This window comes from Emys orbicularis, chromosome 1 (assembly GCF_028017835.1).
Source record: "Emys orbicularis isolate rEmyOrb1 chromosome 1, rEmyOrb1.hap1, whole genome shotgun sequence".
NCBI classification, from domain to species: domain Eukaryota; kingdom Metazoa; phylum Chordata; order Testudines; family Emydidae; genus Emys; species Emys orbicularis.
In genome coordinates, this window is record NC_088683.1 from 326,915,373 (window position 1) to 326,941,122 (window position 25,750).

General features: G+C 45.7%; 1 protein-coding gene across 1 annotated transcript in view; it reads left to right on the forward strand.

The window, feature by feature from the left end:
• The window catches only part of MIPEP (mitochondrial intermediate peptidase), a 144,126-nt gene that overhangs the window by 73,071 nt on the left and 45,305 nt on the right, over positions 1-25,750 (forward strand). The window contains exon 16 of the mRNA XM_065420314.1: positions 14,129-14,248. Coding sequence (XP_065276386.1) covers positions 14,129-14,248 — 120 coding nt within the window. The remainder of the gene's footprint in view (positions 1-14,128; positions 14,249-25,750) is intronic.

Here is a 25,750-nt window from a genome sequence, read left to right on the forward strand (position 1 = left end):
GCAAAACAAGGGGCAAAGCATCAGGCCACTTAAGGGAAGCCTCTTGGCAAACCTTTGAGAGGTGCCGCTTAAGAGTCTGATTTGTACGCTCCACTACCCCACTGGCCTGCGGTCGCCATGGCGTGTGAAGCTTCCAGGGGATCTGTAGGGCATCTGATATCTTCTGAACGACTTGGGATGTGAAGTGTGTTCCATTATCAGATTCCATCCACTGGGGGAGCCCGAAGCGAGGAATGATCTCCTTGACAAATTTGAGAGCCACTGTCTTGGCAGTGTTGTTACGACATGGAAAGGCCTCAGGCCATCCGCTGAATCGATCCACCAAGACAAGGAGGTATCTGAATCCTTGGGTCCGGGGGAACTCAGTAAAATCTATTTGCCAAACCAGTCCTGGGCCTGGGGTAGGCTCCAGAGTGGCTGGCAACACTGACACTCCAGGTCGAGGGTTGTTCTTCTGGCAGACTAAACATTCAGCCTGCACCTGGGAGGCCAGAGGCCTAAGTCCAGAGGTTAAAAAATATTTACCCATTAGCTGAGAGAGAGCCTCTCTTCCTGCGTGAGTGGTTTGATGTAGCCGCTGCAACACCGGCCGAATTAGGCCCTTTGGTAATAGGATCTTTCCTTCCAGAGAGTGGAACCACCCCTCTTTTTCCTGGAGACCGAGCCTGCCTGCCAGGTTCCTTTCTTCGCCAGAGTACTGAGGGGTCGGGAGCTCCCCCACTGATGGGATGAGGGCATGCATATGGGCATCTTCAGCTTCCAGTGGTTCCAGGGTAGCAGCTCGCTTGGCCTCCCTATCCGCTCTAGCATTACCTCTGGCCACATCCTGCTCTTCCTTCTGATGAGCCTTGCAGTGTACCACTGCTACTGCTGAGGGGAGCTGCACCGCTTCTAACAGCCGGAGAATCTGGGATCCATGTTTGACAGGAGAGCTTTGAGCTGTCAACATTCCTCGTTGCTTCCATAGACCAGCATGGGCGTGTAGTACTCCAAAGGCATATCTGGAATCAGTAAAAATGTTAACTCTTTTCCCTTTTGACAGTTCAAGTGCACGGGTTAAGGCTACCAATTCAGCCAGCTGGGCTGATGTCCCAGCAGGTAAACCCTCTGCTTCCACAGTTTCGTGGACAGATACAACAGCATAGCCAGCCCTCCTTTGCCCATTTACAACTGTACTACTGCCGTCCGTATACCACTCATAATCAGCATTCAGGAGGGGTTGATCTTTTAAGTCTGGGCGGCTGGAGTATTGAGCATCTATGACCTCCAAACAGTCGTGTTCCTGCTCCTCTGTCTCCGGTAACAAGGTAGCTGGGTTAAGGGAGGGACAGGTCTGTAAGGTAACTTCAGGATTTTCTACAAGCTTTGCCTGATACCGAGCTACCCGAGCCTGGGTAAGCCAGAGACTACCCTTAGTATCCAGCAGGGCTTGAACCATATGGGGAGTATACACTTGCACAGTTCCCCCCAGTGTCAGTTTCTCAGCTTCCCCAAGCACTAAGGCAGTTGCTGCGACCGCTCGCAAACATGCTGGCCATCCCTTAGCAACTTGATCCAGCTGTTTAGAGAAATATGCCACAGGACGTTTCCAGGTGCCTAATAACTGAGTAAGCACTCCCAGGGCCACACCTTTTCTTTCATGCACATACAATTGGAATGGCTTAGTGAGGTCGGGCAAACCAAGGGCTGGGACTTCCATCAGTTTCCTTTTTAAAACCTTAAATGCTTTGTCGGCTTCTGAGGACCAGTAAAAGGGGTCATGATCCGCTCCCTTAACACATTCATACAAGGGTTTAGCCCACAGTCCAAACTCTGGGATCCAAATCCTACAGAAGCCTGCCATACCCAGAAATGCCCTGAGCCGTTTACGATTGGTTGGGATAGGAATTTGGCAGATAGCTTCCTTTCTTTCATTTGAAAGCTGACGTTCCCCCTGCCTTATGTAAAATCCTAAGTAGAGTACTTCTGGAAGGGCAATTTGAGCCTTACTCTGTGCTACTCGATATCCTCGGAGTCCAACAAAGTTCAGGAGACTCACAGTGGCTTTAAGGCAAGAGGTTAGACTCACAGCAGCAATTAACAAGTCATCCACATATTGCAGGAGGAGGACTTTGTCCTCGTTGTCCCACTCCTCCAAGTCTCTAGCCAGGGCCTGGCTGAAAAGGGTGGGGGAATTTTTAAATCCCTGGGCCAGCACTGTCCAGCAAAACTGCTTTCTAACCCTCCTTCTGTCCTCCCACTCAAAGGAGAAAATCTCCTGTGACTGGGGGTCAACCGGAATCGTGAAGAAAGCATCCTTTAAATCCAGGACTGAAAAATGGGTGTACTGCCCCCCTATAGAGGCCAACAATGTATACGGATTGGGAACAAGGGGGTGTAGAGTCTTAACCCGCTCATTAACTGCCCTCAGGTCCTGGACCAGCCGGTATGTACCATTGGGCTTTTGTACAGGCAAGATAGGAGTGTTCCAAGCTGACTGGCATTCTCGAAGTACCCCGCACTTTAGGAACTGGTCTATAGTTTCCTGCAGTCCCTCTCTGGCTTCCTTTTTGATTGGATACTGCTTGATTCGCACTGGACCTTTTCCTGGCAAAAGCTGAACAGTAATAGGAGTATGATGGGCTGCCTTTCCTGGGATCCCTGATGCCCATACCAGAGGAAAAACCCGCTTCTCCCACTGACTCCACTCTGGGGCTTGCATAGCTGAGGGCTCAATTGCAAGTGTCATTATCCAGGCATTCTCTGGGGGTAAGGTGAGGCTTATTTCATCTTGAGTGAAATGCAGGGTAGCACCTAAGCGACAAAGCAGGTCCCGTCCCAATAGAGGATCAGGGGCAGCACGGCTGGTAAAGATACCCTTTATAATTGCCTCAGTAGCCTGATCATCGGGGTTTACATTAGTAGTTTGCCTGATGGTATCCCGAATACGCTGCAGAAAAGCAACCGGACTCTCTTTTGGCTCCTGTACTAGCTCATATGGCTTAGCCCAATTATTATGTCGGACAGCTGAGTGTCGGAGACCATGTAATAGGAGCTCCTTGTATACAGTGAGAAGGGTGAAATCCGCCGGCACATTGGGATTCCACTGGGGGTCTGCTGTAGGGACCTGAGCTGCAGCAACAGGGACGTTTGCTGCATCTGCCTCATGTCTACGCTGTGCCTCCTCCCGTGCCTTAGACACAACCTGATTTCGCTCCACCTCAGACAGCAGGGTCCGCATAAGGACATTACAGTCATCCCAGTCAGGCTTATGACTAGCCAGACACCCTTCAAAAACCGAGATAAACTTGCTTGGATTCGTAGAGAATTCTCCTGCCTGTGTCTTAAAAGCTGCCAGATCCACTGGATTAAAAGGCACATGGGTGTAAACCTGCATTGTAGTGGCTCAGCGATTATCTGCTCCAGGACGGGCTATCCGAGTCTCAGTAATCAATGGATAGAATCCCACCGAGGGGGCAATCTCTGGGACCTGAGGCACCCTGTCTTTATATGGTGGGGGTGTTGGAGCCGAAGGGGACACCGACTCTGCCATTACAACCGGGGGAGGGTTCTGGGGACTAACAGTAGTTACTACCGAACCTGTCGGAGTCAAATTACACCTTTGCAAAAGATCTGACCTATTTCTTAACAACATAAACAACTGTACATACATATGTTCATTCCATTTACCCGTTCGCTGACAAAACAAAAGCAATTGAAGGATCGTATTATAATTAAGTGATCCCTCCGGTGGCCACCTTTCCTGGTCCTCTAGCTGATATTGAGGCCAGTCTACTGTACAGAATCTTTTCAGTTTACTTTTAATCAACGGATCTGATCCAAACACTTTCCAGTTCACCAGAATGCATTCTAAGGGTGTACACCTTGCCCTGCCTGCAGTACTCTGCCCCTGCCCCATATTAGGGAGACTCTGGGCGTCCCCAAGTCAAAACAGGTAGACACTGGGCGTCCCCAGGTCAAGACAGATAAAGTCCCCACTGGACTGTTCCTACCTTATCCACAGGACCGGTTCCCCACCGTCGCCCGCAGCTGCTTCTCCACTACTCAAGCGCGTTGCACCGTTGTGCCCTCCGGGGTCGAGCAAACCACGTCTCCGCCGAGGCCCCCGATGAAGTCACCGGTGCGCGCTGGGCGTCGGTCGTCGCCGTAGTCCGTCGGCCTCCGAGAGGGGTCCGGGCAAGGCTAAATTTCAGCCTCGAGCCCACCCAGGGACGCCAAGACTGTTGCTGGCACAGAGGTGCCCGAGGCAAAGCAACAGGGGTTCGTTGCCCGGCGTGCTTCGCGCCAATAAACACACCGGGGTGGAGAAACAATCAAAGGTTTATTTGAGATCTCAAAGTGGTGCAAGGAGACAGGCAAATCTCAAATCGAGCACACAGAACAAAGCAGCTTCTCTCTTCTTATACTTTACAATCAAGCCCCCCCCCCTACTCCCCCTCCCCGCTCTACCGAAGACATGTTCATACATTTAAGCCGTTAAGTCATTCTAGGGCTATAAATCTAGCTTGTTAGTAACATTCCTCTAAACAATCATTGGGTCCTATTTACTCTAGTTTACCACCTCTCCTCCAGCTAGAAACATGCAAACCTCATCACTATTGCTTAGGACCTGGTTATAAGCAAGGTCGTAATAGGTAACTGGCTATTTACACATTCCAATTCCTGTCCTTGGCTCTTGAGGCCGCTTAGAATTAAACATGGAAGAACTCTGGTTCGTATATAAGCCTAATGACGTCATCACACTTTTAGTTAAACCACTGCAACTTTGGGTGTCACTGGCCATGGTGGGTTCTGTGAGAACTGAGTGATGTGGAGGGGAGCGCTGCTTTAAACTTTGTAATGTGAAAACAGTGAAATGCCCCTGGCAATTCTGATTTTGAAATGCATAATTGTTCCTTATAATTTTTTTCATATACAGATATGTGCTATGCTACTAAATCTGAGAGCTATCTGAGAGAGAATGTTTGCAATCTAGAAGGAATTATACAAGAATTAAAGCAGAATTGCTCCGAACTGTACAACAATTCTGAAAAAGCAAAATTTACTACTGATGAATGAATACTCAAAAAAATACCCTGTTCATGAGAGCCACTAATTTTGAATAATCCACCAGTAATTGACTTGAAATTCGGAAGTGATGGACATGTGCTTTCAAACACAGACATTCTTTGTTCAGTAATATCTGTACTAGCAATAGAGCCAAAGGATTTCCTTTCAGCAGTCAATTTATATTTGTCCTGGACCAGAGTTGCCATAAGTATTTGACTTTCTATTTCAATGCATCTTCAGGGAATCTAACAGTAATGCCTGCAGGTGCATATAAACTAATCCCAGATCAAAAGATTGGCTGACGGTCACTTCAGTTATTTCGTTCACAAAAATTGTTCCTGGAGATGTGTGCATGGTGGTGAATACAGAGTTCCCACATTCCTTTGTAGAGATGTGTATTGTTTTCTGTGTAGTTATTTGAAGTTATAGTCATTGGAATAAACTCTTGTATTTGTTTTAATTTAGTTGTCCAGATATGTTCTCCTACATATGTATTAATATCTGAATAACAACATTCATTGCACACAAATTGGTAAAGATATAACTTTATAATTGAAAACTCAAACTCATTTTCATCAAACTTAGCAAAAGCACATATTTCTCTTTGAGGGCTAAGTGCCATACATGCCATTCATTACTTGACCTTTTGAAAATGAAAATGCTTTGAATTTTCCAAGAGTAGGGAAATATCATAGATGTGTTTTAGCCTATTCAAAAAATAAATAAATAAAACAACTTTCAGATACCTTCTACTAATTTTTATGGTATCTAAAAAAAGGAGAATAAAATTAAATTGCCTTTTCATCCACAAACTTGAGTTTTGCTATAATAATTTCAGCTGCTGTGATCTCTAGTAGATTCTGGAGAGAGATGAGGAAACCTGAGTTCTGTACTCTACATTTAAATACACATCTTTTCAATAGGCATATTTTTGTCATGTGGAGTAAATTCCTGTAAGTTTGGGCCTGCATTAACTTTATTGGCACAGTGTCAAAGGGGTAGCCGTGTTAGTCTGTATCCACAAAAACAACGAGGAGTCCAGTGGCATCTTAAAGACTAACAGATTTATTTGGGCATAAGCTTTTGTGGGTAAAAACCCACTTCTTCAGATGCATGGAGTGAAAATTACAGATACAAGCATAAATATACTGGCACATGAAGAGAAGGGAGTTACCTTACAAGTGGAGAACCAGTGATGAAAAGGTCAATTCAGTCAGGATGGATGTGGTCCACTCCCAATAATTGATGAGGATATGTCAATACCAAGAGAGGGAAAATTGCTTTTGTAGTGAGCCAGCCACTCCCAGTCCCTATTCAAGCCCAAATTAATGGTGTTAAGTTTGCAAATGAATTGTAGCTCTGCTGTTTCTCTTTGAAGTCTGTTTTTGAAGTTTTTTTTGTTAAAAGATGGCTACTTTTTAAATCTGTTATTGAATGTCCAGGGAGATTGAAGTGTTCTCCTACTAGCTTTTGTATGTTACCATTCCTGATGTCTGATTTGTGTCCATTTATTCTTTTACGTAGAGACTGTCCGGTTTGGCCAATGTACATGGCTGAGGGGCATTGCTGGCACATGGTGTCATATATCACATTAGTAGATGTGCAGGTGAATGAGCGCCCTGGTGGTGTGGCTGATGTGGTTGGGTCCTATGATGGTGTCGCTAGAGTAGATACGGGGACAGAGTTGGCAACGGGGTTTGTTACAGGGATTGGTTCCTGGGTTAGTGTTTCTGTGGTGTGGTGTGTAGTTGCTGGTGAGTATTTGCTTCAGGTTAGGGGGCTGTCTTAAGCGAGGACTGGCCTGCCTCCCAAGGTCTGTGAGAGTGAGTGATCGTTTTCCAGGATAGGTTGTAGATCGTTGATGATGTGCTGGAGAGGTTTTAGTTGGGGGCTGTCCGTGATGACCAGTGGTGTTCTGTTATTTTCCTTGTTGGGCCTGTCCTGAAGTAGATGATTTCTGGGTACCTGTCTCGCTCTGTCAGTGTGTTTCCTCACTTCCCCAGGTGGGTATTGTAGTTTTAAGAATACTTGATAAAGATCTTATAGGTGTTTGTCTCTGTCTGAGGGATTGGAGCAAATTCGGTTGTATCTTAGGGCTTGGCTGGAGACAGTGGATTGTGTGATGTGTCCTGGATGGAAGCTGGAGGCATGTAGGTAAGAATAGTGGTCCGTAGGTTTCCAGTATAGGGTTGTGTTTATGTGACCATCACTTATTTGCACTGTAGTGTCCAGGAAGTGGATCTGTTGTGTGGATTGGTCCAGGCTGAGATTGATGGTGGGGTGGAAATTGTTGAAATCCAGGTGGAATTCTTCAAGGGCCTCCTATCCGTGGGTCCATATGATGAAGATGTCATCAGTGTAGTGCAAGTAGAGGAGGGGCACTAGAGGACGAGAGCTGAGAAAGCATTGTTCTAAGTCAGCCATAAAAATGTTGGCATACTGTGGGGCCATGCGGATATCCATAGCAGTGCTGCTGACTTGAAGGTATAAGTTGTCCCCAAATCTGAAATGTTGTGGGTGAGGACAAAGTTACAAAGCTCAGCTACCAGGTGTGCCGTGGCCTCATCAGGGATACTGTTCATGACAGCTTCTAGTCCATCCTCGTGTGGGGAATATTGGTGTAAAGAGCTTCTCCATCCATGGTGGCCAGGGTGGTGTTTTTAGGAAGATCACCAATGCATTGTAGTTTCCTCTGGAAGTCGGTGGTGTCCCAAAGATAGCTAGGAGTGCTGGTAGCATAGGGTCTGAGGAGAGAGTCCAAAGAGCCAGATAATCCTGTTGTAAGAGTTCCAGTGCCTGAGATGCTGGGGCGTCCAAGATTTCCAGGTTTATGGATCTTGGGTAGCAGACAGAATGCTCCTGGTTGGGGCTCTAGGGGTATGTCTCTGTAGATTTGTTCCCGTGCTGTAGCAGGAAGTTAGTTGAGCAGATGGTGTAGTTTCTTTTGGTACTCCTCAGTGGGATCGGAGGATAGTGGCCTGTAGAATGTGGTGTTGGAGAGTTTCCTGGCAGCCTCCTGTTCATAATCCGACCTGTTCATGATGACTACAGCACCTCCTTTGTCAGCCCCTTTGATTATAATGTCAGAGTTGTTTCTGAGGCTGTGGATGGCATTGCGTTCTGTACGGCTGAGGTTATGGGGCAAGTGATGCTGTTTTGTTCACAATTTCAGTCAGTGCACGTCTGCAGAAGCACTCTGTGTAGAAGTCCAGTCTGTCATTTCGACCATCAGGAGGAGTCCACACAGAATTCTTCTTCTTGTAGTGTTGGTAGGAGGATTCCTGTGGGTCAGTGTGCTGTTCAGTGGTGTGTTGATAATATTCCTTGAGTTGGAGACGGTGAAAGTAGGCTTCCAGATCACTGCAGAACTGTATCATGTGCATGGGGGTGGTGGGGCAGAAAGAGAGTCCCCGAGATAGGACAGACTCTTCTGCCGGGCTAAGTGTGTGATTGGATATATTAACAATATTGTTGGGTGAGTTAAGGGTACCACTGTTGTAGCCCCCTGTGGCATGTCTGAGTTTAGATAGTTTACTGTCCTTTTTCCTCTGTAGAGAAGCAAAGTGTGTGTTGTAAATTGCTTGTCTTATTTTTGTAAAGTCCAGCCACGTGGAAGTTTGTGTGGAAGGTTGGTTTTGTATGAGAGTCTCCAGTTTTGAGAGCTCAAAACACAGGTATAGCTCATTGGCACAGGTATAGCTCATTACATAATGACTCTTTACAAGCAGGCAGGGAGCTAGAAATAATTGGAACCAAATTAATTAGTAACATTTTAAGTGCACTGTTTAAGCTAATTAATGTAGTAATTTATAATAATTACAGTAAGACACTGCTTCCTCTTATTTAAAGTCTATTCTAGATAAACACTGATAGTAGAAATCTACCCGTATCTAAATGCTTAAAAATGGGGTCCTCAGCAACAATCTCCAAATCACACGGCAATGTGAAATATCTTTCATTCCCATAGCTATGGCAGACACACCTAACTATGACTCATAGTTGAAAATACTTACCTATGTAAAGTCATCAGTGTTTATTTCCAGGGTGGATTTATTTTCGCTATGCACTCCTGGTGGCCTGGGTCTAGGCTGACCAGACAGGAAGTGTCAAAAATCAGGACAGGAGGTAGGGGGTAATAGGTGCCTATGTGAGAAAAAGACCCCAAAATCAGGACTGTCCCTATAAAATCGGGACATCTGGTCACCCTACAAGGGTCAGAACTTCCTTCTAACACTCTACATGTGCCAGGGAAGGGGGAAGCTTGTAACTCGCTTCAGTGGCTTATTTCTCCAGCTCTCTATTTCTGCATTATTCTCTAAGTAACCCACCTCATTGTTTTTTAGGAGAGGGTCCAGAAATAGATCCCAGAAGTCCTGACACCCAGTTCTCTGCTCTAACCACAAGAGCATACACGTGTGCCATGGAAAAGCAGCTTTTGAACGTCTTACTAGAGTTTATCATTTTGGAAATCTAGTTGAAAGGTTTAATAAGCTGCTATATGTTTGGAAGAGAGTAATTCAAACAGAAGTAACATAATCCTTAGGAAATATTTACGTTTAGTCGTAAAGACTTAGATAGGACATAATCCAAACCAAATCTATGATAATGAATGAATTCTAGCTAAGTCGCAAGCTGTCAGTGGGTTTGGATTTTTTTTACCCAATCATAAGACTTTCAAAGAAATAGTTGAGCGTGCTATAAGACACAATTCCATTTTAGTCAGATCAGCTCAACTTTTTTCTTCTGAGGCCCCCCCCTAGCATCTTATAAAAACTCCACGACCCACCGGTGCCACAACAACTGTTTTTCTGCATATAAAAGCCAGAACCAGCATTAGCGGGTAGCAAGCTAAGTTGCTCGGGCTTTGGTTTCAGCCTCGCATGGCAGGGTTCAGGCTCAGGCTTGGGCTTTCTGCCCTGGGTCCCATACAGTCTAACGCCAGCCCTGCTTAGCAGACCCCCTGAAACCTGCTCGCAGCCCCCCCAGGAGGCACGGGACCCCTGGTTGAGAACTGCTGATGTGAATGATTCGCTCATCTTTTTCACAGTACCGTCTCCCAAGTTCCCTATTTCATGTACAGATTTTTTTTTTTAAAGGGAATAGAGGGGCCCAGAGGTTATAAAAGAAAGGGTCTCTCACCTGCCATTATGTGAGGGGAGAGAGAGACGGAAGCTAGCTGTGTGAGAGAGAGCGAGAGAGACTCCATGATTTGGAGGAGAAGCCCTGTTCAGGAGGGCGCGATCCTGGACCCCCTGAAGTACTCTGACTAAATGGCTAAATTTCAGTACCCAGAAAGATAATGGAGCAAGTAATTAAGCAATCAGTTTGCAGACAACTAGAAGATAATAAGGTGATAAGTAACAGTCAGCATGGATTTGTCAAGAACAAATCGTGTCAAATCAACCTAATAGCCTTCTTTGACAGGGTAACAAGCCTTGTGGATAAGGGGGAAGAGGTAGATGTGGTATATCTTGACTTTAGTAAGGCTTTTGATACCATCTTGCGTGACCTCATAAACAAACTAGGGAAATACAACCTAGATGGAGCTACTATAAGGGGGGGTGCATAACTGGTTGGATAAACGTTCCCAGAGAGTAGTTATCAGTGGTTCACAGTCCAACTGGAAGGGCATATGAAGTAGGGTCCCACAGTATCGGTTCTGAGTCTGGTTCTGTTCAATATCTTCATCAGTGATCTAGACAATAGCATAGAGAGTACACTTACAAAGTTTGTTGATGATACCAAACTGGGAGGAGTTGCAAGTGCTTTGGAAGATACAATTAAAATACAAAATGATCTGGACAAACTGGAGAAATGGTCTGAAGTGATAGGATGAAATTCAATAAGGACAAATGCAAAGTACTCCACTTAGGGAGGAACAATCAGATGCATACATACAAAACAGGAAATGACTGCCTAGGAAGGAGTACTCCCAGAAAGGGATCTGGAGGTCCTAGTGGATCACAACTAAATATGAATCAACAGTGTAACACTGTTACAAAAACTAAAACAAACATCATTCTGGGATATATTAGCAGGAATGTTGTAAGGAAGACACAAGAAGTAATTCCTTTCTGTTGATTAGGCCTCAACTGGAGAATTGTGTCCAGTTCTCGGTGCCACATTTCAGGCAAGTTGTGGACAAATTGGAGAAAGTCCAGAGAAGAGCAACAAAGAAGATTCAAGGTCTAGAAAACATGACCTTTGAGGGAAGATTGAAAAAGTTGGGTTTGTTTAGTCTGGAGAAGAGAAGATTGAGAGGGGACATAACAGTTTTCAAGTACATAAAAGGTTGTTACACCGAAGAGGGAGAAAAATCACTCCCCTTAACCTCTGAGGATAGGTGTAGTGATGTGATGACTCACCTGCGCAGCACCTCCTGTCGGTTGTCCTGGGAATTAGCTCAATTCCAGCTTCGGAGCACCCTCTGCAGGCCGGTGTCTCGCCTGCTGCTGGCCCTATGTCCCTCCCGGACCCTGGTGCCCTTTACTTCAGGATTCTGCTCCAGCAGTACCCCCATGCTCTGGGTCTCCCCTCCCAGGGGAACCCCCAACCCTCTAAGCTCACCTTGCCTCAGTGGCTACTGCCAGTCGTCATCTAGCCCCTGCTTACTGGGGCAAACTGCAGTCTGTAAAGGCCACTCCTCATTGGCAAGGAGGTTTGGTCCAGCGGCCTCTTCCTAACCCCAGTACCTTTCTTTAGGCCTTGCACAAGGCCTGCAGCCTGGAGGTTTACCAGGTTGGAGCTCCCCAGTTCCTCCTGCCTTATTCCCCAGCACTGCTCCAGTTCAGGTATCCTTTTCTCCCAGGCAGCCAGCCCTTCTCCCTCCAGGGCTGGAGAGAAACTCCCCTGTCTCCTGGCCCTCCAGCCCTGTTATCAGGGCCAGCTGGGCCCTGATTGGGCGCAGTGACAGCTGTGGCTGCTTCCCCAATCAGCCTACTTTTGCTGCTTCTACTTCTCTATCCCTGCCGCAGACCTCTCCAGGGCTACTTTTAACCCTTTTTAGGACAAGAAGCAATGGGCTTAAATTGCAGCAAGGGCAGTTTAGGTTGGACATTAGGAAAAACTTCCTAACTCTCAGGGTCGTTAAGCATTGGAATAAATTGCTGAGGAATGTTGTGGAATCTCCATCATCGGAGATTTTTAAGAGCAGGTTAGACAAACACCTGTCAAGGATGGTCTAGATAATACTTAGTCTTTCCATGAGTGCAGGGGACTAGACTAAATGACCTCTCGAGGTTCCCTCCGATCCTACAATTCTATCATTCTAAATCCCAAACAAAGAACACTTGAGTGGTGAGGAAATTAAGGAAGGGAATGATAAATAGGAGTTCTATTGGTTTGTGTAGAACAGTATATCTCATAAGTTTTTTAAAGTAAAGGATAAGTGTTTTAGAATCCCTTTTGCAATGCCTGTGTGTTACATGTTTCATCTAAACTGTACACCAGAGTGCTCCCAAGGCTGGAATTATGAGAAAGAGTGTGCTTAAGCAACTGGTGTACCTTGGCAGGGGGTGGTGGTGGTTCTGAGAACCTAAGGCAGTTGGACCCTGAGTTCCCACTTCTGTGAAGGGTAATAGACGCTGTGCCCAGTGGGATGTATTCCAGAGAGGCCAAAGAAACAGTGCCGGAGGCTACCCAGACCCAGGGAAGCTTAGAAGCAGATGGGTCTGGCATGTGAGACTGAAACGTGGCAGCCTGGTGAATGTCCAGCAGGGGGAGCTTTAACAGGGCTGTGACAAATGTCTGTTAAAACTTTAATCTCGTTATATTTCAGTAAAAAGCCATTTCTGTTTGGATTTTCATGATAGCACAGAGCTAGTACACAGTTAAGCTCCTGAATTGTCTCAGGGCTCCCAAAGCAGTAAAGGAGTTAATATAGTAGTATTGTATTACACAAGTGTTGATAAAGGATAAGATATTAATGTTACCTCCTGACAGCAAGAATCACAAATTCATCTCCTTCCAGCAGGAGCACAATGGTTTCCTGTGAAACATCCTGGTGCTCCACTTAAATGTTGGGGAGGGGCTGCAGTTAACTATTTCTTCCTAACTCCTAAATATATTTATTTCCATGGGATTTGCACTGGGCCACTTTATCCACAGACAAGAAATCCTGTATGGGTCCCTAGGGTGCTTAGTGTGGCTGCTGCTCCACCTAACAGTTGGTCCATCCTACTGCAACCTGACTCCTGGTTTAGGCCTAATGTCTGTCTCCACCAAATCTTTGCAGAATATCGTGAATTGGACAGTTGTCTCTCGTTTTGTCTGCCCCACAAACCTCCCACAAAGCATTTAGTCTCACAAATCAACATGCTGCAACTCCATTTCTCACTCTGTGACTTCCAACCCTGAAAAACCCTCAGCACCTCTCATACAATTCCTGAGTCCCATAAAAGTCCCACATATGCTGCTCCAAGCACCAGTAAAATATTGATCTCTTTCAGTAGCACTTCTTTCCTAATTCCCTTACCTCTTCTTATGCCTTGGACCAGTTCTAGAGGGAACTTTTGAGAGGTGCCACCAGTGGCTCCTTCTGCCATCCGTCTCAAGACACTTTTGGTGTCCACTGCTTAGCCTTCTTCACGGCAGTTGTGATCTTCTACTCTTCATGGCCCCATACTCAGCATGTGCATCCTAGTGACATCATGTTGGGCTGTGCTGTGTCTTTCTCTCAGAACCCAAGGAAGGTATTTTGAAAGTCTCTTATTAATAAGAGTATTTTAAAACTTTCCCCCCCAAAAAGATGGACTTCTTTGGGACATTAGGCATTGGTTTCAATTTTGTTTAAGGTAGACAAATACATGAGCTTACAGAGGTTGACAGTGCATTTTAAGTGTCAGGGAACTAATCTTACAAGACACTAAGTCCTCAACATCTGTTTGTCAGTTGGATTGAGGGCACTCAGCACAAGGATCAGTCCCTTATCCTTTTATTTTATACCAAAAATAGAAGAGCCAGGAAATGTACATATTTTAAGTTCTCGTGGTTTATTCTATTGCCTCTGTCTTTGTTGGTTAACCACATGTCAAATGCCAAGACTGTGAGCCAAAGCTGAATATATGTTTTATCTGTCTAGGTCTTTTATGCTGTCTTGGACCAACTCTACCATGGGGAACATCCTCTAAAGAGGTCAACCACAGAAATTTTAAAGGAAACCCAGGAGAAATTTTATGGATTACCATACGTACCAAACACTGTGAGTATAACATTTCATTCTCATTCATACTTTAAAAGAAAAGGAAAGTTTGGAAATGCTTAGGCCTCGTGACTTTAGCAGGCTGACTAAGCTTTCAGCAGAATCTTAAAATCTCCACATTTCCTATCAGCATAATTCAAAACAGAGGCCGCTTACTGAGGTTTTTGGCATAAATATCCAGGTGTGTCACTACTGAAACTGAAAAATTTCAACTCCAGAACTTCTGTCAAGCTACTGTGCCTGTGTGTGCTTGCATTTAAATATAATTTCCTTGCTTCTGTGATGAGAATGTGGAGTCAGTACTCTATTAGTACTGTATTTCCGAATGACAAAGAGCTTAGTGGAATTAGTTTTTCTATAATTTTGGGACTGTGAAAAACAGCATTTTTGTTCCACTCTAACAGTCCAACAGCCATTTTGGCAAATGAAGCAAATTGTGTAAAACATGTTGTATGTTGTTAGCATTCAGAGAATACAAGAAAAACGAGGAGTCCTTGTGGCCCTTAGAGACTAACAAATTTATTTGGGCATAAGCTTTTGTGGGCTAGAACCCACTTCATCAGATGTATGAAGTAAAAAATACAGGAGCAGGTATAAATACATGAAAGGATGGGGGTGCTTTACCAAGTGTTAGGTCAGTCTAATGAGATAAATCAATTAACAGCAGGATACCAAGGGAGGAAAAATTACTTTTGAAGTGGTAAGAGAGAGGCCCATTACAGACAGTTGACAAGAAGGTGTGAGTAATGGTAGGGAGAAATTAGTATTGGGGAAATTAAGTTTAGGTTTTGTAATGACCCAACCACTCCCAGTCTTTATTCAGGCCTAATCTGATGGTATCTAGTTTGCAAATTAATTCCAGTTCTGCAGCTTCACATTGGAGTCTGTTTTTGAAGTTTTTTTGTTGAAGAATTGCCACTTTGAGGTCTGTTATTGAGTGACCAGAGAGATGGAAGTGTTCTCCTATTGGTTTTTGAATTTTATGATTCCTGATGTCAGATTGATTATTAATTATTTTTCTGAATGAGAATGTGTGTGTTTTAATTATGTGAAAATTATATTCTGAAGATGCAAAACCTTTTATCCTTGGAATTTAAATCACATTTTAAACAAACAAACAAAAGTGAATCAATTGTTTAGTTATACACATAGTTCTTGTACTCTGTCCTATCAAATTCTGAACCTAGGAGCCCAGCCTGAGTAGCCGTTCACTCCTCCCATAATGCAGTTGTGTTCTTTCATTGCTAGGTGCTGTGCAGGAACCGAACAACCCTTCCCCACAAAGAATGGGGCTCCAGTTACCCTAAAGGGTGTGCGTCCTTTCCCTACAAACCCTTCCTGCTCCTTAGGTAGCAGCTGATTCCACTCCCATGGCCCCCTTCTCAGCCACAGAGTCAGAGGCCGGATATTCCTAGAGAATAGAATTTGATTGTACATTGTCTTTAATACTCAAACTTTATTGTTTAAATACTCTTAATATAGAATGATTAGGCACATGGAGGCATTTAATATTTGTTCACATAGTCTTGAACTTTAGAACCCCTCTCCCCCTGCAAATCCCTAAGAGGGGAATGTTGGCCAGGTCACCAGATAAATTCCTTTCTTGCTTTGAAGATTGTCTTGTAATCTTTAATCTCCACCTTCATAATTTATCCACAGGATGGTGCCTGTAACATTAAGCAACATCTTGTAGTGCAGCATAGCATCACCATTTTAGTACAAGCTTTGGTGTATGACTTGATCCCACAGTCTGTCCCAGTACAAAAGCACTAATAATTGAGTTATATTGTCAATATACTGTCTAGTTTCTTATATTCAGAATTTGAGGGCATCTGGGCTAGGACTTTTAACACATTTAACATCTAAATTACACTTATCAAGAAACTACACTACAAGAACAGTTAGTAACTTTTGTAGCATAGCTCTTGCTACTTGATATGGTGGAGGTGCAGGAGGCATCCCACAAACTCTGATATCCTTCAGATCATTGGACTCAGTAAAATTGCACTATCTATTAATGACGTGATCATGGAACCAGCAAAGATGGTGTGGCACACACCTGCCACATGTGCTCCCACCCTTAAAAGGACAGAGAAGACATGTTTTGTCCCAGCCAAAGGGACAGAATTTTTATTTAGTCATCCAGCACCAAATCCACTGATTGCCCAAGCAGCATCAGAGAGAAACAGGCAACACCAGGTATGATCTTTTCCACTGGATAAGGAAGCTAAGGGACTGTACTGTTGGCAGAAAGGTCTTTTCAGCTACCAGCCTGCAATTCACAATAGCAAACTGTCAGGTGCTTTTGGCCAAGTACAACCTTGTGAACTACAACATATTCACAGAGTTTTCAGATAAGATTCCACGTGAGCTTAGAGGACAGTTTGAAGCACTCATCTAGGAGGGAAACCTGACTGTGAAGTCATCACTGCCATCAATGCGGCTGGCATGGCTGCTTGGTCAGTAGCCACTGCTGTGGTTGTGAAAAGAGTGACGTGGCTTCACTCATCTGGGTTCCCAAAGGAGAGCCAAGTCACAATCGAGGATCTGCCCTTCAGAGGAAACTTAGCTTTTTAGTGAAAGGATGAACAAGTCCCTATGTTCGTTAAAGGTATCCTGGGCAATTCTCCTCTCCCTCAGGATTTATGCACCAGACAAAGATCAACTCCTGAGCCATTCTTCCATCATAGCCATTATGAGCCCCCAAAGAAGTGCACACAACTACAGAGGCTTAGACAAACAACTCCTTCTGCCTCCTCCTTCCAACTGGAACCTAAGGAGCTGCAAATCATCTCTATAGCTAAATTTGTCTAACTTTTTCTGATTTGGGGGTCATTTAGCCCACTTCTTTGACAACTGGCAGAGCATTACATCCAACAGATGGATTCTTGATATTATCCAAACAGAATATACAATAGAATTCCTCTCCCTTTCCCCTCCTCATTCTCCATCCCGATTTCTCTTCAGGGATCACTCTCACAAGGAGATGTTCTCTCAGGAGATAAACTCCCTTCTTCAACTGGGAGCCACAGAACCTGGTTCTCCCCTTTACCAAGGAAGAGGATTCTATTACAAATACTTCATGATTCAAAGAAAAAAAACATAAACCTACAGCAACTCAGTGTCTATATCCCAGCAACACGATTTAGAATGGTAACATTGGCAGCAGCAATTCTATCATTAAGCAAAGGAGACTAGTTCACAATTCACAACGTGAAGGATACCTGTTTTCATGTACCTCACTTGCACACAGGAAAGTTCTCAGGTTTCCATAGGATCCTATCATTAACAGTACAAGCTACTTCCCTTCAGTCTGGCTATAGCCCCAAGGGTGTTTACAGAAATGATGTCAGTGGTAGCCCACCTTTGCCTCAAGGGAATCTCAATATTTCTGCCCCTTGACAAATGGTTACTGACTGGGAGATCTCACTAAGAGGTCCATTCTGCAACAAGAGCCCCTATTCTAGCTGCATCAGTCCCTGGGCATCTCTGTAGACAAAGAGAAATCGTTGTTAGTCCTCACATAGACAGAAGAATTCATTGGAGCAACACTGAATTCCATCAGAGCCAGAGCTTTCCTGCTAGACAGTAACAACAATGGTCATGCAGCTTTCAGGCCAGTCCACAGACCTGGGTTCAAACTTGTCTTACTCTTAGGCCAATGGCAGCCTGTACTTATGTAACACAGTTTGCAAAGCTCCGACCTTGTGCCTTAGCTCAAAACTTAGCTCAAAACAATGTACATCCCAAGCAGAGACTGCATCGAAAAAGAGCCACCACTCAGAGAATACAGGACTCAGTAAACTGATGGGCAAACAGCCACCAGGTTTGCACAGGAATTGCTTTCACTTCACCACCACCAGAAAAAGTATTAATTCCGGATGCCTCCTCCCTAGGCTGGGACAGCCATCTGGACGAACAAGTGGCAGAAGACACTTGGACACCTCAAGAGTTCAGAATGCATATAAATCTGCTAGAACCGCAAGCCGTCCGCAGGGCTTGCAAATGCTTCCTCCCATGCACAGCAGTGAGACATGCACAAGTGCGATTGAACAAGTCAACAGTAATCTATATCAACAGACCAACAAATCCACTCCATTATGCGCAATAGCTGTCAACCTATGGAATTGGTGCATCAGTCACTCTGTCAGCAGTGCACCTCCTGGAGCAATGCAACAAGTTTGTGGACAGCCTTAGCAGATTCCTATCAAGGGACCATAAATGGGAACCACACAATTTGATAATATAGCATATGTTCTACCTATGGGGGCATGTGATATGTGAGCCATCTAATATGTGAGCCTGTTTTAATGTAATTTAGATGGAATGTGAGGATGTGACTTTCTGCTTCTCAGCTAATGGCTGTTGCTTGGCTGCTCTTTTAATCTGGCTGCAGACAAAGGCCTTAGGCTTTAGGCCTTACAGCAGGGGTGGGCAAACTTTTTGGCCCGAGGGCCACATTGGGGTTGCAAAACTGTATGGAGGGCTGGGTAGGGAAGGCTGTGCCTCCCCAAACAGCCTGGCCCCCACCCCCAATCCGCCCCCTCCCACTTCCCGCCCCCTGACTGCCCCCCTCAGAACTCCCAGCCCATCCAACCCCCCTGCTCCTTGTCCCGGGACCTCCTGCCCCAACCACCCCCCGCCCCTAACTGCCCCCCGGGACCCCACCTCCTATCCAACCCCCCTGCTCCCAGTCCCCTGACTGCCCCGACCCCTATCCACACCCCCGCCCTCTGACAGGCCTCCCCCGGGACCCCACACCTATTCAACCCCCCCCGTTCTCCCGTCTCCTGACCCCTATCCATACCCCTGCCCCCTGACAGGCCCCCCGGGACTCCCATGCTTATCCAACCCCCCTGTTCCCCGTCCCCTGACCACCACCGCGCCCCCAGAACCGCTGCCCCATCCACCTGCTCCCTGTCCCCTGACTGCCCCCTGGGACCTCCCGCCCCTTATCCAACCCCATGGCCTCGGCCCCATTACCATGGCTCTCAGAGCAGCATGTCTGGCAGCCGCGCCGCCCGGCCGGAGCTAGACACGCTGCCGCTCTGCTTAGCAGGAGCTCACAGCCCCGCCGCCCAGAGCGCTGCCCGCGTGGCGGCATGGCTGCGGGGGAGGGGGGACAGCAGGGGAGGGGCTGGGGGCTAGCCTCCCTGGCAGGGAGCTCAAGGGCCAGGCAGGACGGTCCCACGGGCCGTAGTTTGCCCACCTCTGCCTTACAGTATGGCTGCAGACAAAGGCTTTATCTTTACAGGGCCCTCCTGGCTGACCCAGTCTTTCATAAGAAGGCTTTCCTATGACTATACCCTACATGTACAACCAACGTGATCTCAAAATTCCATTTAAAGTAGACTGACTATCTACCTGTCTTCTCACCAAAACTCACATGACCAGCAAAGACAGGAGACTTCATACTCTGGAAGTGCGAAGAGTGTTCGTGTTCTATCCAGGCAGAACAAAATCCTTTTGAAAGTCTCCCAAGCTAATTATATCCTTTACTGAACACATGAAGGGAGAAGCTATTTTGGCGCAGAAAATATCCAAACGTATCTCTGGCTGGATCCTGCTGTGTTACGAAGTGGCTGGCATCCCTCCTCCATAGGGTATCAGGACTCAGGCGGTGTCAGTGGTTTTCCTCAGCGAAGTTCCCCTAACTGAGATTTGTAAAGTTACGACTTGGAGTTCATTTCATAGCTTTGCAAAATATTACATTGTAGTGCAGACCTCAGCAGCTGATGCGGCAGTGAGCTCAGCAGTCTTCCATTCACTGACTTCTTTGAGGTCATCACACCCTCCTCCATAAGGAAGACTACTTGTCAGTCACCCACAGTGGAATACAGATAGGGGCCAGTGCTTGAAGAAAGAGAGGTTACTTACCTTTCTGTCACTTGAGTTCTTGGAGATGTGTTGGTCCTTATCTATATTCCACTACCCACCCTCCTTCTCCTCTGCTGCAGATCTGGCCAGTTGCAGTAGAGAGGAAACTGGAGAGGCAGTCCTTTCACACTGCCTTATTCTCTCAGTCTACAGCCTGAGGAGAGGAAATGCACAGGCGTGGTCTTCAGAAAGTCTTGCTTGTGTGGAACACGTGCGTGCCCACAGTAGAATATCGAAAGGGGCCACACAACATGAAGAATTCAGGTTACAGAAAGGTAAGTAACCTCTCCTTTAAGCTATAGAGAGTATTAAATGTAGCACAAACCAAACTGCATACTTTTTGCTTTCCCATCAGTGCTAGTAATAATGAAAAGGGACTATTGTGTATTTCCAGTAGTCTTAAATAGACGTTTATATGGCTGTCAGAGGAGCTTTAGTAACATCTCGAAGAATCACAGTTACTGTATGATAAATAACTTGTTTTCTGCTCCTGAGTAGGGGAATAAAATTGAATAACTCAATTATACATTTTGGGTTTATTCTCTTCCTGACATATGCATGTAACTTTTGTTAATGCTAACGGAAATTATCTGCCCATGTTGAGAGGAGACAACTTTGAAGCAGCAATGCCTATATTACAAGCAATCATATAGCTATGAAAAGACAATAGTAATGGACTAAATTCTGCACTTTCCTTCATCCAGTGCAAGCCCATTGACTTCATGTGGGTTTCACTGTATGTAGGTCAGCACAGACATTCCTGATACATCTAAAAGAAAATGGAATGACACAATTCTTCTCAAAGCCTGGATTTTAAACACTGCTTTTCCACATTAAATTATGAATTGCTCTTAAATTGTGACTCCCCCCTAAATAGTGACTTTGTAAAACTGAACCTATGGAGTTCCATATTAGTTGTTTGCTCTTCATAGCAAACTTTCTCAGTTCTCAAGTAGATGTTTGTTAGTTTTTATTTCTCCTTCACTCCCAGCTCCATAAACTCACCCTGGGCTCTGAAAACGTGTGTGCACTATAAAAATTACTCACTGCTGACAAGATTTCAGCAGTAGATGCAGCTGAACTATTGTTGAACGCTGTTTAGCCAAGAGCCGTTGGGTCAGCTGGATCCTATCTATGTCACAGACCCTCACATCTAATAGAGATTCTGGAGGCCAAATTAGATCATAGAATCATAGAACCACAAGGTTAGAAGGGACCGCAAGGGTCATGTAGTCTAACCCCCTACCAAGATGCAGGATTTGTTGTATCTAAACCAGTGATACTCAGCCTCAGCCTCAGGAGCCGCAAGTGGTTCTTTAATGTGACTCCTGCGGCCCTTTGCAGCACCTGATATTAAAACACTGTGCAGTTTAAGTATTAACCAATCAGGAGGCTTTTACTATGTTATTAACCAATTTTAGAATTCCTGGTCAGTCATTTTGCTGTGAGAGTAATATGTATCTAAAAATAGTAAATGAAACAATGAATTCACACTACTATGGCTCTTTTGGGTAATGATCACTAATTTGGCTCCTGAACCACTGAGGTCTGAGTATCACTGGTCTAAACCATCCAAGACAGATGGCTATCCAACCTCTTTTTGAAAACCTCCAGTGAAGCAGCTTCCATGACTTCCTTAGGCAGTTCCTTCCGTTGTCCTATTGTTCTTACAGTTAGGAAGTTTTTTCTGAGATTTAATCTAAATCTGCTATGCTGTAATCTGAACCCTTTGCTCATATGGCTTGCATTCCATCCCTTTGATCACCTTTGTCGCTCACCTCTGGATCCTTTCCAGTTTCTCTACATCCTTTCTAGACATTGGTGACCAAAATTGGACACGGTACTTCAGCTGAGGCCTAACCGTTAATACAACCCACATTTACATTTGCTTTTTTTGCAACAGCATCGCATTGTTGACTGGTGTTGAGGTTGTGATCCACCAAAACTTCCAGATCCTTCTCAGCAGTGCTGCTGTCAAGCCAGTTATCCCCCATTCTGTATTTGTGCGTTTGGTTTTTCTTCCCTAAGTGTAGCGCACCTTACATTTGTCTTTGATGAATTTCATTTTGTTGTCTATGGCCTGGTTCTCCAGTTTATCAAGGTCCCTTTGAATTTTAGCTCTATCCTCCAAAGTATTTGCAGCCTCCCCTAGCTTTGTGTCATCAGCAGATTTGATCAGTGTGCTCTTTATTCCTACTTCCAGGTCATTAATAAAATGTTAAATAATGCCAGACCCAAAATAGATCCCTGTGGAACCGCACTTGAGATCTCCTTCCAGTCTGACATTATTCCATTAATAGTTAATCTTTGTTTGCGGTTGGTTAACCAATTATTACTCCTGAGGGAATTCTACACCAAAAAAAGAAAAATTCTGCGCACTATTTTAAAATTCTGCAAAATTCTGAAAATTTTATTTGTCAATAAATAAATGTGGAGGCTCCAGCATGGCAGTGGGGAGCACGGGCCACTGGCTGCATGGAGGTGGGAGATCACCCTGCAGCCCACCCACCCCTGCCCCGGGACACAAACTTGGCAGTGAGGCTGCACCTGACTCTGATACAGTGCAAGGGCTGGGCCTGCCCCAGAAACACTCCGGGGCGCTGCCCTTCCATGCCAGTGCACCAGGTGTCAGCAGGCAAGCTCAGCCTGGCAGGATCCAAGTGTGGGGGGATCCAGATGTGGGGTAAGAGGGTTCTGTGTAGGGCATTCTGGGTGCAGGCGGCTCAGTGGGGATTCCGAGGGGGGATCTGGCGGCACAGGGGCTCTTCTGGGAGTTCCAGGCGCAGGGGCAATGGGACTCTGCAGGGGGTCCAGGTGAAGGAGGGGGGGGGTCTGGGTGTGGGAGGATGGGACTTGGCATGGGGGGTCTGGGATGTTGGGGGCTCAGCGGGAGAGTCCAGGTGCTGGGGGAGTGGGGCTTGGTGGGGTGGCGGTCCAGGTGCAGCTGGTTGGGGCTCAGTGGGGTGGGGTCCAGATGCAGGGGGCTCTTTGGGATGGTCCAGTGCACGGGGACTGGGGCTCATCAGGATGAGGGTTTGAGTGTAGGAGCTCAGCGGGTGGGGGTCTGGGTGCAGGGGGGGTGAGGCTCGGTGGGGTGGGGGGTTGGGTGTAGGGGGTTTGGCTCGGCAGGAGGCATGGGGGGATCCAGATGCACGGGAGTTGGGTGGATGGGGAGCAGCTCCCCCCACAGTGACCCATTCCCATGCGGCTGAGGAACGATGGGGCCTATGGGATGGGGGGATGCAGAGATTTCTGCAGCTGGGGGAGGTTTCTGGGCATGGGTCAGGGTCAGCCCCAGCCCTGGCCGCTCCTTGAAGAGGAAGAGGGGACTTGCAGCTAAGCCCAGCATAGGGTAGGAACCACCAGCCAGGGCATCCACAGCCCTTCCCCTCCCCCCACAGTGATTTAACTCTCTGCCAGCTGCTCCAGGTGCCTGAAACGATGCACCTGTGATGCTTTAGAGGGGTGTGTGACTGCTCTTGTGACTTTCCTTTGTTTCCCTGATAGTCATTTTTCTGTGGGGAAGCAAAAAAATCTTCATGTGCTCAATGAATGAATGAATTCTGCATGTGCCCAGTGGTGCAGAATTCCCACAGAGGCACTGTTGACTGCTAGTGATCACCCATTCATCCTCCAGGTATTCACAAATTGAATATTTTGTACATTGCTCTAGTAGCTTCCCAGGTGTTGAGTTCAGGCTGACAGGTCTGTAGTTCCCCGGCTCCTCCTTTTTCCCTCTTTTAAAGATGGACACTACATTATCCCTTCTCCAGTCTTCCAGGACCTCTTCTGTCATCCATGAGTTTGCAAATATTATTGCCAGAGGCTCCAACATTCCTTCAGCTAATATCTTCAGCCCTCTGGTGAATAGCATCAGGCCCAGTTGACTTGAATTCATTCAACTTAGTCAGAAGATCTCTGACATGTTCTTTACTTATACTTATCTGCATCCCTTCCCCGTTATTATCCGTAATAACTTAGCTAGTTGTCCGGTCGCGTGTTATTTTTGTGTGTGAAGACTGAAGCGAAGTAGGCATTGAGCAGCTCTGTCTTCCTATCATCTTCCGTTACCAGCTCACCTTCTTCACTGAGCAGCAGACCCATACCATCTCTGATCTTTCTTTTTTATCTGACATATTTGTAGACCCCCTTCTTGTTGTCTCTAATATTTCTTGCCAGCTGTAACTCATTCTTTGCCTTGGCTTTCCTGATTTTGTCCCTACATGCTCGTGCTATTCCCATGTTCACTTCCTTGGTGACATGCCCCTCCTTCCATTTCCTGTATGTGTCCCTTTTGGTTTTCAGATAGCTAAAATGCTTCTTGTGCAGCCACATTGGCTTCCTGTGACTCTTATCTTCCCTCTGCATTGGAATAGCTTGATCTTGAGCCTCTAGTATTACATCTTTTAGGAACTGCCAGCCCCTGTCAACTCCTTTTCTTCCTAATTGGTCTTTCCATGGGACCTTGCCAACTATTTCTGAATTGGTTGAAATCTGCCTTTCTGAAGTCCAGTGTCCTGGTTTGTTATTCTCATGTCTTCCTTTCCTTAGGATCTTGAATTCTTACCAGATCATGATCACTTCCTCCCAAGTTCCCGAACAGCTTTGCATTTGCAACTAATTCACCCCTGTTGGTCAACACCAGATCCAAAATGGATGACCCCCTAGTTGTTTCCTCAACTTTCTTAATCAGAAAGTTATCCCCTACACATGCTAAGAACTTGCAGGACATATTATGTTTTGCTGTATTAGTCTTCCAACAGATATCAGGGATGTTAAAATCACCATTAATACTAGCCCATGTGTGTTAGCTAATCTTGTTACCTGATGGAAGAATGCCTCATCCACTTCCTCTTCTTGATTTGGTTCTCTATAATAGATCCCCACCGTAACACCACTGTTATTGTTTTCCCTTTTTATCTTTACCCAGATACACTCAGTAGGTCTGTTGCTCACTTCCTCTTGGATCTCAGGGCTAGTGTATACATTCTTGACATATGGTGCAACACCCTCCTTTTCCCCCCATACCTATCCTTCCAGAACAAGCTATGTCTCTCAATGCTGGTGCTTCAATCATGGGAGTTGTCCCACCAAGTCTCCACAATGCCAATTAAGTCATAATTTTCTTCAAAGATCATGACTTCCAGTTCATCCTGCTTGTTTCCCATACTCCTTGCATTGGTTTACAGGCATTGAAGATTATTTGGCACACTGTTGCTTTTCTTCGTGCCTCTTTAATGCAGTTGTGGTTTCTAGTCCCTTCTCCAAAATTTAGCCCCTTCCCCTCACTAACACCTCTGCAGCCCATTGTTTAAGATTATAGAATCAGAGAAATGTGGGGCTGGAAAGGACCGCAAGAAGTCATCTATTCCAGCCCCCTGCTGTGAGGCAGGACCCAGTATGCCCCTAGACTAACTCTGACAGGTGTTTGTCTAACCTGTTCTTAGGGGATTCTACAACCTCCCTTGGAAGCCTAGCCCAGTACTTAACTATTCTTGTAGTTAGAAAGTTTTTCCTAATATCTAATTTAAATCTCTCTTGCTGCAGATTAAGTTGATTACTACATGTTCTACATTCAGTGGACATGTAGAACAATTGATCACCATCTTCTCTGTAACATCCTTT